The 16108-nt window shown below is 36.9% G+C and overlaps 1 protein-coding gene across 2 annotated transcripts; it reads right to left on the reverse strand.

Annotated features, from left to right (window-relative positions):
• Nucleotides 1–575: 575 nt before the first annotated feature.
• LOC133521072 (caspase Dronc-like) lies at nucleotides 576–14602 on the reverse strand. 2 transcript variants are annotated; one of them, XM_061855818.1, is made up of 10 exons: nucleotides 13969–14108; nucleotides 12997–13128; nucleotides 12871–12885; nucleotides 12006–12189; nucleotides 11705–11791; nucleotides 10449–10559; nucleotides 10008–10189; nucleotides 6154–6374; nucleotides 4643–4842; nucleotides 576–4453 (listed from the first exon to the last, which is right to left on the reverse strand). In XM_061855818.1, the coding sequence occupies exons 4-10, from the start codon at nucleotides 12145–12147 to the stop codon at nucleotides 4239–4241; spliced, it is 1158 nt and encodes a 385-aa protein (XP_061711802.1). In that variant the 5' UTR covers nucleotides 12148–12189; nucleotides 12871–12885; nucleotides 12997–13128; nucleotides 13969–14108; the 3' UTR covers nucleotides 576–4238. The 2 variants fall into 2 exon arrangements, with proteins under 2 accessions (XP_061711802.1, XP_061711800.1); XM_061855816.1 differs by lacking the exons at nucleotides 12871–12885; nucleotides 12997–13128 and having other exon boundaries at nucleotides 13969–14602.
• Nucleotides 14603–16108: the final 1506 nt, after the last annotated feature.

Raw genomic sequence — 16108 nt, forward strand, 5'->3', positions numbered from 1 at the left:
CTCTGTGATAAAACAACGCAACCTAATTGTGTTTGGGGTTTTTAGACTTTGTCTCGATGAGTATTAGTTGCCTGTGGAAAAAAAGAACAGTCAGCGATAAAAGCTTGTACCAAAAACGAAATTTTTGGCAAAAACTTATTGGTTCATTTCGGAATTCCTGATATCATCAGTGAACGGAAGTGATTATCTTATTTGGGCATGTTCGATGTAAGTCTATCTCGTTTTTAGTATACTTCGTTATCGTAATTTATTTTTTCGACACGTTCGTTGTTGTGCCCATTCTCTATTTGACTTGTTTTTTGTTTTGATTAAATAAACCCATCACAAACAACTGACTTATATGTATCATTCGATATGTCTTTAAAAATAAGTTTAATGTTTGTAAAAAAATATTATTATTAAGAAAACACTGAAAATAAAGCCAGACCAGTAATACCTATATGATCACGCGCCATATTGCGGAATTTTATTTGAAATAAATTGTTTATACTAAACTGAATTGTCAGCATAAACATGTTTCGAAAATCCCAAAAATGTGTCTCCACTAGAGATAGGTAGATAATAAAATAAATCAATTCTAAAAATAACAATTTATTTCGACCGCATTATCAGTACGTAAAATGTATTTATATTCGTTAATATAATAATTTCGTGTAAATGCATTAGCAGATCAATAAGATACAAAACAGTTTTGATTTTAATAACATTAAAGTATTTTCCTACTCCTCTATGTTATCTGTCATTTATGAATTCATTAACACGAATATAAGAACATACATAAAAGGTTTCAAGAAAAGTCTATATTGTCTATTCCTCATAAAAGCTCTTGTGCTTTTAATCGCTATAACGTTACTGCGATTAATGGCTACCAACCTAACAAAACCAAAACGAATACAGTTTTAAACTAAGTGCATTGCTGCCAACTTACAAAATATTCATTTGGTTGCATAGTAAAAATAATTACTTCATAAGTCAGAAACACGCATGTGACACCCATAATATAGCAACAACCATAGACTACGAAGACCGCTTAGCGTTGCTTGTTAGTCTCCGTAGGCTACGGTGGCCAAAATTGAGAAAAAACTGTCCAAAAATTTAATTTAGCAAGTAGCAAGTACCAGGGCCTCATGAGTTACGAGGTGTCGCTGACCGGCCGGCCGCACAAGCCGTAACAAGGTATGCTCGCGCGTCTTGGCTATATACTTTTGCTGTAATTTGTTTACCTAAATTAAGATTTATTTTTGTTGACTCGTAGGAAAAATATTGTATGCCACGTTGTATAAGTAGGTCAAAAAATGCTCGTGGCGTATTCCTTTACAATGTTCGCCTTTTTTTTACCCTTCTTATATAACTGTTGCATAAAATACTATAAAAATATCATTATTAGCACGTCAGTGTTCGCCTCTTTCTAACCACTGAGAGCCTGCCGCGAACACCGAAGTTCGCAAATTGCGGGCATCTTTCTCTGTCACTCTAATTACTCGTTAGTTGGAGTAAAAGAGAAAATACCCACTATATGCGAATTTCGGTCATACCATGAATGAGACGAAATAATATTTTAAAATTGCAGTAAGTGCAATCGTACCGTCAAGTACTGCAGAGGGCCTATCGCGAAAATCGAAATTTCGTTATTTTCCCCTCTATCGCAGTGTATTATTCGAGCGAAAGAGACTATAATAACGAAATTTCGTATTTAGCATAAAGGTTGGCCCGCACATGTACACCCGACATTTGGACCTAAAATTGCAATGAAAAAAAAAAACAGAACTTAAAAATTCATTGCGTATGTCATTCAATATACGCAAGCTATGAAACATGCAAGTAGCCCGGAAATTTCGTATTTAATCTTAAATTAAAACAATATTAGTCTTATGTATTAGTATTATATAATAACATGTTATTTGACGGGAAGATCAAAAGTTCATCTATCCTTAAAAATCCAAGTGCTTTAAAGTTATTTTTTGTGCGCTTAGTGATGGAGGAACTAAAAGTGATAACAGCGCACGCCGTGCATTCTCGCGGCACAAAATTTAATAATCTTCGATTTGACACGACGTCTACTGTAAGAAAAAACAAATATAAATAGCCGCCGGGCGGGCGTCAAAATTATGCACATAGCCAATCTGTTAAAATTTACTTGTTACATTATACCAAACATGTCAATAAAGCTTGACCAGCGAGTCGTGACACAAGCATTTTGTTTTATATGGCAAACATTCTTGCCAATCAAATAAGCTGTCATTTCATTTAATAGTAATGAAAAAAAAAAACATTTTTTGTGACACGACTTGCTAGCCAGAGTTAAAACCCAGAGAGTTAAAAATAATATTACAACATTAAAAAAGTTGAAAAATCAATAATGTCTATGGAACGCAACAGTCGATGGTAACTAAACTTATACCGACTATTACTAACTACTATCACAGGTAGATATTACGAAACATGACCACGGACATAAAATAATTATTACAGTACATATGGGGCTACTTTATAGCACTAGTGCGAGAAGTAGCATATTACGTTACTGTGTCGAACATTTAAAGGGCCATATGTACTGTAAAACGTTGTACGATACATGTGCGAATAGGTAATTCGCAACTCGTGTCGATTTAAAACACTCCCTTCGGTCGTGTTTTAATTTATCGCCACTCGTTTCGAATTTCCTATTTTTCGCACTTGTATCGTAATGTACTATTTTGTCTTCATTGGCAATGTTTCGCTCTTTACATTACATACATTATATAATATAAGGTTATACCGGGTGGACCCTGTAACAGGAATAATAAATTCTACTTCAGACTGTACTCCTAAACCTGACCAACATTTGTTCAGCGACTGTTAAAAATAACTTGTATTTTGAGTTTTAGTACACTATAGGGTTTATTCTTATTTAAAGCGTGTGAAACAGCATCAATTACAATGATGTTAGCGTTAGCGTACATTGAATATAATAATTAATTAGTAAGAAAAATAGGAAGTCTAAATACTTCATAATTTTTAAAAGTTTTATTGTTTGAGGTGTACTGTACAATATATGTTTTCATTATTTGCTTGTGTGTTACATTACAGGTTACAGGGCCCAGCCGATAGATCAACATCACTACATTTCGAAAGAATAAAAAAATCCTAATGTAATTCATTTGTTCTAATCACTTACGTATAAAGTCTAAAAATAGATTAAAAATTCGATATAAAAGTTCATTAAACTAGCTAACATCATGTTACGAACAAATTATGAGCCAAGTTCAACCTTGTCAAAATGACAATACAGGTCAAAAAACTAATGGCCCCAATAGACCTTGAAAAACCCCACGACTTCGCCCATTTAAAAAAAAGTTTAAAAATTGAATCGACAATAAAAACCTTATGATTATATTGATTATCGAACATGAAATATGACAAAGTCCGCGACTGTACAGCATGTAATAAGTATTATGGCACTTTATGTAAAAGTACATTCTCTATTATTTCCTAAAATCGCATTTAACCTGGGCTCTCTAATTTGATTACCGTTTTTTTTTTCAATATTGATGCCACTTCCTTGATGAAAAATATTTTTGGTAACCCCCTTGGCATGAAAACAATGGTGACAGTTATAATTGATGGCAGTCTCTAGGCTGTTTTTATTTCTTTTTACTTAGGCTTGTAAACAAGCCTTAGTAACCCCCCTATTGGAGCTCGACCCACAGATTGACAAACACTGTTATGTCATATAATATAGTCTTCCTTAAGTGTTCACGCCTGTGAACACACCCACAAATAACCTCGAGTACATATAAAAATCGTAGTTGCAGACCCACTTTTTGACTGCATAGTTTTGCAAATAAAGCACTCTTGGGACTGGTTCATACGTGTTCAACAACCTCAATATAATCAAACGGTTAGATTTTCAAGGAAGACCAGGATTAGGCACCACTTGCAGTTGAATCCCTAGTTGTCCACAAAACAGGTTTGCACATGGAAGCACTTTTGTAATTCCTTGTTCATGACCTTGAACACCATCACATATTAGTCCTCATAAAGTCCCGGATGTAAGTACAGCTTGCAATTAAACCTCCAATTCTTGACGACCAACGTTTGACCATGAAGTCCCTTCTATGTCTTGTTCAAGATTTTGAACATCATCACACGTGACATTAGTCCTTCGGAAAGTCCCGAATGCAGGTATAAACTTGCAGTTCAACCCCAATTCTCGAGGTTATCCACAACTCTGAACACAATCGCCGTCACAAATATTATTAGTCCTCAAAAAGTCCCGGATGTAAGTACAGCTTGCAGTTGAACCCCCAATTCTCAACGACCGAAGTTTGAACATGGAAACGCTCCTGTAATGCCTTGTCCACGAGCGTGAACAATGTGACCACGTGGCACTCGTGAGCGTTCGCTGCGAACACCTCGCATAGAGCTTGAATGAACCATGAACCCTTGTCCATGTCGCGGTGGGACACGAAACCTATCAATCAAATGAAATTATAAAATATATAATAATAATAATAAAAAAACCTCATTTTACTAAATTTTTCTTTAAATAAAATACGTTTATAGTATGGGAGCTCTACTGTACTAAAATTATAGATAGATCGGAAAAATCGGCAAATTAGATTGGCAGAAATTGGAGGATTAGTTATGAAAATAGTTTTACCCGGCAACGTGGAGTGTGCGATGAGTATGTCGGAGTAGACGCGGTCGCGGCGGCGGGCGGCGGGCTGGCGGCGCGGCGCGGGCCCGCCGTCGCCGTACGGCGCGCCGTCCGTGGCGGGCGGCTCCCCCGCCTCCCCCGCCGCCCCCGCCGCCGCCGCGCCCTGCCCCGCCAGCGCCAGCTCCAAGTACCGGTTCTCGCCCCTTAAATTAACATCAATTATACCCTGACAACATTTTACTTGGCCTTCGAAATCGAAATTCAATCAGTTCTGAAGTTGGTATCACAACTTTTAGACACAATGTATATTAAGCGGCACATTTTAAAGTATGAACCTACGGTATCCCAATGATCGCGGGACAGTTTTGGTTATAGAAGTGGTTGACGACAGCATGCGCGGATATCAGTCCGACGTCGGAGCACCGGATATTCGTATCCCAGGATCCGTCGTGTGAGTCGCGTCTGTCTCCGCGAATATACATGGGCGAAAAAATATTTTCAATGTTAAAGTCAGCGAGGTCTTTAGACCCAAAGGCTGACTGTGCCGATTTACGCATTTACATATTTAGGAGTCCAAAAAAGTCGACACGGTGTATACTGACCTCAATGACAATAACATCAACGAGAAATTAAATCAGGTGTAAAGTTGGTAAGTATAAAACTTTTTTTATATAATACCTACATATTTTATATCCTTATGGTCTTTATACTTCTTAAAAACACATTTATTCAGCAAATACAATACAGATTTAAACAGCAGAAATTAAATAAATAAATAAATATCTGCTGGCATATTCATGGCATTATCAAATAATTTCGCTGCTGGCTTCCATTTGTGGCGGGTGTCTCGAATGCACATGCTGGTCGCTCTAATTATTGAAGTTATTATACGAGCTCTCAGCCAGCCCAAACGCGAGACAAGGATCTGTCCCAGCGAGATGCAAGTGCTTCCCCGAGGTGATTAACAAAGGTAGCTAATTGTGGTGCAAAAACTCCATCCACGGAGGTGACGAGGGGTGTAAAAGTGGCATGACGCAAATCGTAGTCGGCAGATTTCAGGACAGAAACAACGGGGCGTGAGATGTAAGAGGGTGCGTCGGTGTCTACAACACGGATGTCAAATAACGCCTACCTCTGTACAACCCACACGCCACGGCATGCTATGGTCTTTATACTTCCTTTATATTTGTAATTTGAACATCCTCGATATCCCAATAAGCGCGGGACAGTTTTGGTCATTATAGTGGTCAACGACAGCATGCGCGGATATCAGCCCGCCGTCGGAACACCGGAATCACCGGATATCCGTGTCCCGTCCGTATCCGTGAGTCGAAGTCGTATGAATGTTTTAGATCTTCACCTTTCTGTGCCGATTTACGCCTTTTAGTTACATATTTTAGGGGTCTAAAAAAGTCGATATAGTTACTTACCTCAATGACATCAGCGACAAATTAAATCAGGTGTAAAGTTGTTATTTTTTTTTACATATTTTATATCCTTGTGGCCTTACTTACCGGCACATTTGAAATATGAACACCTTCGGTATCCCAATAAGCGCGGGGCAGTTCTGGTTATTAAAGTGGTCGACCACAGCATGCGCGGATATCAACCCGCCGTCGGAGCACCGGATATCCGTATCCCAAGATCCGTCACGTCCGTATCCGTGAGACGAGATCACTATGAACACGCATTCGGCGCCTTTAAGGGGGAGGTTTTTCATGTGGGTGAGGGTTTCCTGAAACAAATAAATTATTTAGTATCAACGACAAAGATGTACTCAATTAAATAGGTTTGTAGCCTAGTGGTATAGTAGAAACTTTTTAAGCTGACCGTATAGCACTTTAGAGATTATCTTGTGAACAATGGCATTGTTCTTTAATGTTCAAAGCTACCTCTTATAAGAAATAATATCAAGTAATAAAATGCATACAAATATCTTATTCACAGGGTTGAAATTGCAATAGCTAAACTCATTAGGAAGGGCATTTTGTCATTGAAAAAGATACAACGAAGACGGCTTATATGCGGCTTATAATGTGCTATGTTATTGCCAGGGCTATAGGGAGCGTGCATGAACTGTAGGAGGCAGCACAAGAGCCGTCAGATTTTTAGCGCGAGGCGTAAATGTGATGTTTATTGTTCCGATGTAGCCCACAAGATGGCAGAACCTACTATGCACAAGAAAACACTTGACGTGTTTGGAAACACTTGATGGGAGACCCTCAAGTATTCTAGGTATTGTAGCGCCACCTATTTATGGTTTTTTGTCGGACACTTTTTGGTATATGGAGATTCTGTTAATTGTCTCTACCTTCCATAGCCAGGGCCCTTACATTTTATGCCGTTGACGGAAAAATTACGTAATGCTCCATAGAGTATGACTCCCATTTATATTTTCAAAATAATTAATAATTTGTCAACCTCTTTAGTTAACTGATATAGATACAGTGAAACTTGGTTAAGTGGGACCTGGATAAGTGAGAAACCTCCATAGCTGGGACCCATGGTGCGTTCCCGACACTTTAGCACTGAATTACCTCTGTTAGTTGGACAACAGACCTCTATAACTGAGATTAGTATTTTGGATTTTATAGTCACATTTACCTCTAATGGAGACAGAGAATATATTTACCTCTTTTACTGAGACTGTACTTGCAATAATACTTATGTTCAATAGTTTTTTTTTATAATAATTAATAGAATCAGGCGTTACTTTGTGGAAATCCATGCTAATTAAAGCAAGAAATATTACTTTGCTAATCCGCGAGAAAATAACGTGTTAGTAAATCAGTGCATTAATTGCATGTAGAAATACGCAAGTAAGTATAACGGGTTAGCACTGATTGACTAACACGTTATTTTCTTGCGGATTAGCAAAGTAATATTTCCTGCCTTAAATTTTTTTATATTACTTTGCTAATCCGCGAGAAAATAACGTGTTAGTCAATCAGTGCTAACCCGTTATACTTACTTGCGTATTTCTACATGCAATTAATGCATTGATTTACTATCACGTTATTTTTTATAATGTTATAGGAATCGACCTCTGTATTTAAGATAAAATACAGAGGTCGATTCCTATAACATTATAAAAAAATTAAAGCAGGAAATATTACTTTGCTAATCCGCGAGAAAATAACGTGTTAGTCAATCAGTACTAACCCGTTATACTTACTTGCGTATTTCTACATGCAATTAATGCATTGATTTACTATCACGTTATTTTCTCGCGGATTAGCAAAGTAATACGTCTATCTATGACCTCTTTAAATAAGACCATTCCAGATCAATTCTCAGTTTTTAGTTTACCCTCTAATTCCGCAAATGGTTAATTGTGTCTAATGGTCTCCAAGTTTTATTGACTTTGTTTAAATTTTTAAAACTATAGAAACGAAAGCTAAAACCTTGATAATGATAGGTACCTAACATGAAAAACCAACAAAATATTCCCATTTATTAAAATAGTGAGACACAAAAAAGCCTGTCTCAATTTAATGTGACAAAATGTATCCTTTGTAGAATAATTAAAATAAATTGTTTTTTAAATGTACTTTAAAAGTTCATTCAAAGCTCTAAAGGACGAGTATTATTTAACCTTATTTTTATTCTTAAAGATTACAACTCAAACATAATTTTTACAAAATAACTTACTAACCACCTCTATAACTGAAATAACCTCTATTTTCACCTCTATTAATGGAACCCTCTGTAAATGAGACAGAAATTTATTTAAACTTGGCTAACTGAGACCCTGGATAAGTGAAATACCTCTTTGAATGAGACAAATTGTCTGGTCCCTTGAAGTCTCAGTTAGACGACCGGTTTGGCCAAGTGGGTAGTGACCCTGCCTACGAAGCTGATGGTCCCGGGTTCAAATCCTGGTAAGGGCATTTATTCGTGTGAAGAGCATGGATTGTACCTGAGTCATGGGTGTTTTCTATGTATTTAAGTATTTATAAATATTTATATATTATATAATTTATACATATATATCGTTGTCTAAGTACCCTCAACACAAGCCTTATTGAGCTTACTGTGGGACTTAGGCAATTTGTGTAATAATGTCCTATACTTAATATTTTTTTTTATTATTATTTTATATCAATAAACGCCACTCCTACTTCTGATGCTGTTTTCTTTCTGTATTGTTTTTCATTGAGGTGTGCAATAATAGTACATTGTGCAACGAGGGGGGTAAGGGGTAAGTGAAATTTTGGACATGAGGGTGGTAATTCCAGACAGCCGCAGGCTGGAGGGAATTAAAGACCCGAGTTTGCAATATTCTTACCCCCGGAGTTACACACAATGTTTTACATCATACTTGCGAAGAAAAAACTAAATTTTAAGCGAAATAATTCTTTAATACGGTAACATATGAAACTTTTGTCCGCCATCTTGTAATTTCTCGACAGGTTAGGCATCGAAGGCACAGACCTATTTGGCATTGAGCCACGATTGAAAATTATGTAAAAATATTTTAAACGCTTATATTTTCGCTTTTCGGTGAAGGAAAACATCGTGAGGAAACCTGCATACATCTGCGAAGAAATTCAAAGGTGTATATGAAGTCCCCAATCCGCATTGGGCTAGCGTGGGGACTATAGCCCAAGCCCTCTCACGCATGAGAGGAGGCCTGTGCCCAGCAGTGGGACGTATATAGGCTTAATTATTATACTATTTATTATTATTTTAAACGGCCGTTAAAATAATCAAATTAAACAATTTTAAACATAAACCAAAATATTAAATTACAAACATCAGTATTTTAAAAGTAACTTGTTTATGCTACTTGGTTTGTATGAATAAGTGACATAATTTAAGAAAAAAGCTATAACTCCCACGGGAACAAAATAGCCAATTGTCCTTCAGTACACCTGCATGAAATAAGATCTTTTTCGAGTAAGTGTGATGAAAAGAGTATTTGTATTGTAAATGCCTTATATAATACTACATGGAGAGTTTCATGATTTTGATATCAGTATCATAAACAAGTATTACGGCAGGTTGTTATAACATGTTCATTCGACTAGCTGACGGTCTTTCCACCGCGATACAACCGGCTGACATTTTTTAAATTTAAAGTAACTTCTTAACAATCTTCTGACAAAGATGACTTAATTTATTTCCGTTCCGTGTTTGGGTGGCTGCCGTTCCTAAATGTACCACCACAGCGGCAGCTGACGTCCACGAGGGCTCATTACACATCGACCTTAACCACTTTACGAGGTTTCACATGCTATTGGTCATGGAGATATGTTCCTGGCGCGCGGTCCACAGTCCACACAGATATACGTATATATATATATATATATATATATGTGGGTGTAATGTTCTCTTTTGTACTTGAAAATAAACAAGTGTAACTCACATCTTTGGTGAGGTTCTGGAAGGAGATAACCTCCAAGCCAATCTCGGAGAAGAGGTTCTTCAACATCTGACAGTCCACGTCCACTCCCCGCCGGTACGTCTCCAGCTGAGCGCGGAACTCGATGTAGCTGAACACTACTAGCACGCCGCGCCGCCGGCCGCGGGTTGGGTACAGCTTTATATCTGCAAACATGTGCATACATTAAGACAGAAATGGACAACCGAGGGCAAACCGCTTTTTCATACAAACGCCGTCGCCGCTGTCGTCCAAAACAGATTCATTCCAGTCCAATTCACAGATTCATTCAAGTCCAATTCACAGCAGTTGTCAACCCCATTGAATTATCAATCATTTTCTCCCTCTCTATCACTCAAATATGAAAGTGACAGAGGCAAATAGACGAACACTTGTTCGCGGTAGAGCAGACAGGTCCAGACTTACCTTTTCCATTGTCTTCCATAAACTTAGTGCTCTTTATAACATTAATTTTGGGAATCACTGGGGTCTCATACGGCGGCGTGGGCAACGCTGGCGGGGGCTGTGTCGGAGGCTCTGGGGAAATACAAAATGTAAATATATTTTTAATGCTACATTTACATGCTTGGCAACAGTGTTGGCTGAACGTCAATTTCAACTTCAACATTTATTCAGCAAATAGGCCACAAGGGCACTTTTACATGTCAACATGGACTTTATATACAAGAAAAAAACGAGCACAACAACAATTATAAAACAAAATTCATTGAAAATATTAATGCAAACTACAGTATTATTGTTTAAAGAAAAAGTAAGTAAAATATTATTATTACTTAGAGATGTATAAAGTCTCTAAATGTCGAATTACAAAAAAAAAACTAAAATATAAATAATAAACAACACAAACAGATACAAAATAAAACTAAAATTAGTTAGAGGTGTAAATATCTCTAAATATCAGAACTAAATTATTTTTTATAATTATCCTTAGAGATGTATAGTCTCTATGAGTAAAAATTCCACCATCATTCAAGGGTAATTGTGTAAGATTTTACAATAAACTTCCTAATATTATAACTTAATTATCTGTTAGTAAATTTAAAAATTAAGTAAAACATAAGCTTATCTCTAAAACCTATTATAGCACACAAGACTACATTAATGATGAAACATCGTGGGATTAAGTGTGATTGTAAATAATGAATTATTTATTGTTATGTTAATAATGATGAAATTGATAAATCAATGTATGTATACCGTATTTTTTGACATTTAGATTTTATTCTAGTCTACAAAACTAGTATTTTTATACAATTTTGGTGTTTGACGATCCTTTTGTGAAATTCTTATTATTAAGTTTGCCATATCTATAATTATTCAATGTTTTTTTGAGAACAATAATAACTGCATCAATAAATTACTCTGATATTTAGATTAAATGATATTTGTAAAACTTGACGATTTAAAAGTGCTTGTTGCTTGTTGTCCTATTTGAATAAAGAATATATTGACTTTGATTATACCAAAAATAACACTATGTATGACGTTGATTAGGTAATATAGTAGTATAACTTTTATTGCGTTATTGAAAATGACGATATGTCAAACTGTTATATATGAAAAGTAATTATAAAAAATGTAGTGCACCCGTTTCATTAGCTACTATTGATTGACTGACTGTACATTCTCTAAATATTGAAACAATTTTAACAGTGACTTACTTGTTTCAGTATTTGTGTTAGTTCCTCCTGATCCCATCTTTTTTGCTTTACTTAAACTGACATACTCGCTGTCATTTGATTTGGGGCCTAAAACAGAACATTTATTCTATTAAAACCCATATTAAGCTGAACAAGGCTGGTACCGGGTAAAGTAAGGACGCTAAGAACGAAGAATTTCGTATATAACCCATGATGTGACAAATATAATTATGCGCGTGCAACACTGCGTGAACAGGAGGGTCAATGTATGAAATTATTCGTGCTTAGCTAATCCTATCCACAAATAAAAGATGGTACTAACGTGGGTTGGGAGCCAGCCGCTCAGGCCTGCGCATCGGTAGAGACTCTGGATCCAGTTCGCGAGCCACTATCCAAGCACCCGTCTCCATCAGCGCGTCCACCAGGTGCCGGAAGGCGTGCGGTCCTCGGCGCATCACGTCCATATAGAGCTGGCGTTTGCGCAGTCTCGGCTCCCTGCTTGTGTCCTAAAATAAATAGTCTTTCATTTTCAGATACCAAAAAGACAACATTTTTGATTACTTGCTATTATTGTTTTTTTTTTTAGTAAAAAAGGCGACACAAATATCCTAAAGAAAAAAAAACATGTTCCCATTAACTACATAAATCGTTTTTTTTGTTGAGGGATTAACCCTCAACTCCAAGACAAAAAGCATTTTTAAAGTTTTATATTTAGAATTTAAGTTTGACAATCTTTGCTGACATGGAAGTGTGAGAAGACTTGTGGATATATAGCATGTCAATCTGGTTATAACATCAGGGGGGAATGTTAGTTGCACATTGCGTCCAATTCACATGATGCTCTGAAGTTTGAGTGAGGTAGTCTATGCACTTATTATAGCGACATCCTTCTCGCACTTTATGACGAAATTTACCAGGCATGTTGTTAACTTATATCAGTGCAGAGAATGGAACATAAATCTACTAAAACATGATAACTGCACTACTAATATTATAAATGCAAAAGTAACTCTGTCCGTCTGTTACCTCCTCAGGCTTAAACCACTGAACCGACTTAGACAACTTGTTTAAGAGGTCCGAGGAAGGACATAGGATGGACAATGTTGCGGGCAGAAGCTGGTAGAGAATAGTAGTGCACACTGCACAATACAGTGTTCTATAGGGTACCGCTATATGCCTTCGCTTACCTAAGAAAGTGCTCCAGATTCTCTTTTTCACTTCTTTGGGTCTCTTTGTGTAAAATGAACAGGATGCATAGCCAATGTGACAATCCATAGCGAACGAAATGTCTCTGTCACTGATGCACTAATATGAAAGAGTAATAGAGAGAGATGATTACACTACGCCACAGTGGCATGGCTTGAATGTTGTATCGGATGTTTCCGTCCTTATTTCTGCAGGTAAACGCTCATAATAAGTTGGACCGATGACACGCGGGTTCTTTGCTGCAAGTGCCATGCGACGTGGAACTGTTCGCAATCGACCTGTAGTTCTAATGTTTATACCAGCTACCTCAACGCGTTTAAACAAAGATAGGTTATTTCTAACATACATAAGGATTTCAAACAAATATAACGAGTAGTGTGTCATTATTTTGTGCGTTACAAAAAGGCCCCTGCATGAATGTCTAGGCTTCGCACCTGCTAGCGTTCTTATTGCCTGTTTTTGCATGATAAAGACTCGGTTGGCATGCGTAGAGTTTCCCCAAATGAGTACACCATACGTCATTAGTGAGTGGAAGTGAGCATAGTAAATCGATTTTAATGTAACATATGAAACAAGGGGTTTCAACTTCCGTAACGCAACTGACGTTAAGAAGTAACCCATTTGCAGTAAACCACCGTTTTAACTGCCTACATGCCTCATTGATGTTCTCGCCAAGCTGTTTGTATGTTTGCGTGCTGATTATGACCGTAGTGTCATCTGCAAAATAGTACTGACAGCCCGGTTGTGATGGCAGATGGGAGATCATTGACGTAGGCTAGAAACAGAGTGTTTCCAAGGGCTGATCCTTGGGGAATGCCTAACTTGATATGGCCAATGTCAGACTGGAATCGTTTGCCATTTGAGGACAGTTTAACCTGTTGTCTTCGGCCCGACAAAAATGAAGCAATTAAGCGATGCGAATATGCTGCAAGTTATACCCACACAAGGTGCTTCATCCAGTCTGATGATGATGTCAGTGTCACATACCAACTTGATGACTCATCTACACTTTAAACCTCACTTATTCTACTCAGAAAACTATGACGAATATCTTATCGTAGCCACAAAATCCCACTCACTTTATAAGGCTCGATCATTGCTTCGGAGAACACTCCTTTTTCATAGAGAGCAGACACCATTGTTTCCAAGTCAGTTTGTTCCACCAAGGAGGTGAAACATTTTTGTATCGCAGCTCGATGCTCGTCCTGCATTGTTGCTTTAAATATGACCCGAAAACAGTAAGAAAACCTAATTCACTCTTTATATTTATATAAAAGTAATACACGCATTTGTAAAAAGTGTATAAAAGTTGTGCAATGCAATAACAACAACAAACGCGAAGGAACAAGTGTCTTGTGTTGATAAGTGTCAAAAATGAATGAATGAATGAAGATTTAGAATTCGGACTTCGGTACATCATAGATGGTAGGATCAACTAGATGTGCTATATGCGTGCGCCGGTAAGGGACAGAACATGCGCAATGCGCAAAACTATAAAACACGCTTTAATATTGCTGGCAACGTACCAAAACCAACCTACGTAATTCAGACGGGTTATTTGTTGCCATACCAAAATACCCATAGCCATACTAAAATGTACGGTGGGGAATTAAAAAAAATGAAACTGTGACACGGACAAACAGTCGTAACAACGCTCTCTGTTACTCCTACCGAAAGTTCCATAAGAGTATTTCGTTCGGTCATCTGCCGGCTCCACCATTTCATCTTTATACTTATTGAATCTCTATGTATCTCATATATCTATATTCGGTACGATCTACAATTTTATTATATTTAGTACGGTCGCCAAATCTCAAAAGCCCTCTAGAAACACGATTTAATTGACTCGGCTCGGCCTTACCCACAACCGGTATCAATGTGTTCGGACAGTTCTCCTGATCACCGTACACGCGGTAGTAAAGCGGAAAAATGGTGGAGGGGATAGTAATGACGTCACAAAGATGGCGGCCGGACCTATTCTTTTTGGCGGTGTATCTCGAAAACCACTTAACCGATTTTAATCATCGAGGTGTCAAATAATAGCTTATATTATGAAGATTATTTCCTTTTCTACAAACATTTACGTGAAACCTATAGGAAAAAAAATAATCACAAAAAACAGTTTTTTTATAAAATTATTATTTTTTATTTTGTAAAAATCTCCGTAAATATTAGCATTTCGCAAATTTTGTTTAATATAAAACATATTGCTTCATTATCAAGGAATATAATGAGCCTTAAAACATACAGATCGAGTAATAAACAATGAAGCTACACTCATTTATTTGCGCATGGGTAACGATAACTGGCTTTTACCGGTCGAAACTGTGGTGACTGTTACGATACGTATTGAATGGAATTTATAGAGTATCGGTTTTAATTACTGAAATTATAATGACAATTATAAAAACCAGACACAATAATGTTACCTTACTTCGACGTTTAGTCTCTTTTTTCGTCTTAATCATAGGTAGGTACATATTTCTTTTTACTTAAAAATTTTATACAGGGTGAACTTTTAACCACCAGTCATACTCTGCGCAGCGACTTTATAGGTCATACATACTGAACAACTTTTACTATTAGTAGTCCCCAAGCCGCTCCGAGGCCAGATTTAATTGACTCAGCTCGGCCTTACCCACAACCGGTATCAATGTGTTCGGGCGTTTCTCCTGATCACCGTACATGCGGTAGTAAAGCGGAAAAATGGTGGGAGGGGATAGTAATGACGTCACAAAGATGGCGTCCGGACCTATTCTTTTTGGCGGTGTATCTCGAAAACCACTTAACCGATTGTATTCATCGAGGTGTCAACTAATAGCTTATATTATGGAGATTATTTCCTTTTTACAAACATTTACGTGAAACCTATAGGAAAATAATAATCACAAAAAACATTTTTTTTTATACATTTGGTTGGTAGGTTTGTCTTATGTTTTAAAGCAGTAAAATCTTTCAAGTCGAAACACAGTATAAATATACATTTTGTTGTCTAATCTAAAAGTATGATGTTCATTGTTTAAGACTGATTAGTGATTACTGAATTAAATAACATGCTATTTGTTATTTTTGTTTTATTTTTTAAATCAGGTATTAATTTATTCACTATGTATCACTATACAGGCAAAATGTGTATCATAGTTGGTCTGTAAGTACTTACTACTTGTGTCGAATATAGGTATAAGATGAAATTTTAACCACCAGCCATACTCTGCGCAG

This window comes from Cydia pomonella, chromosome 9 (assembly GCF_033807575.1).
Source record: "Cydia pomonella isolate Wapato2018A chromosome 9, ilCydPomo1, whole genome shotgun sequence".
Classification (NCBI taxonomy): domain Eukaryota; kingdom Metazoa; phylum Arthropoda; class Insecta; order Lepidoptera; family Tortricidae; genus Cydia; species Cydia pomonella.

Coding starts and splice junctions, on each gene's coding strand:
- LOC133521072 (XM_061855816.1), bottom strand. CDS start 14,100: ATGCAGGACGAGCATCGAGCTGCGATACAAAAATGTTTCACCTCCTTG. Junction 12,190..13,968: donor CAATGATCGAGCCTTATAAA/GTGAGTGGGATT, acceptor TATTTATTTTAG/GACACAAGCAGGGAGCCGAG. Junction 4,454..4,642: donor CGCACACTCCACGTTGCCGG/GTAAAACTATTT, acceptor TTTGATTGATAG/GTTTCGTGTCCCACCGCGAC.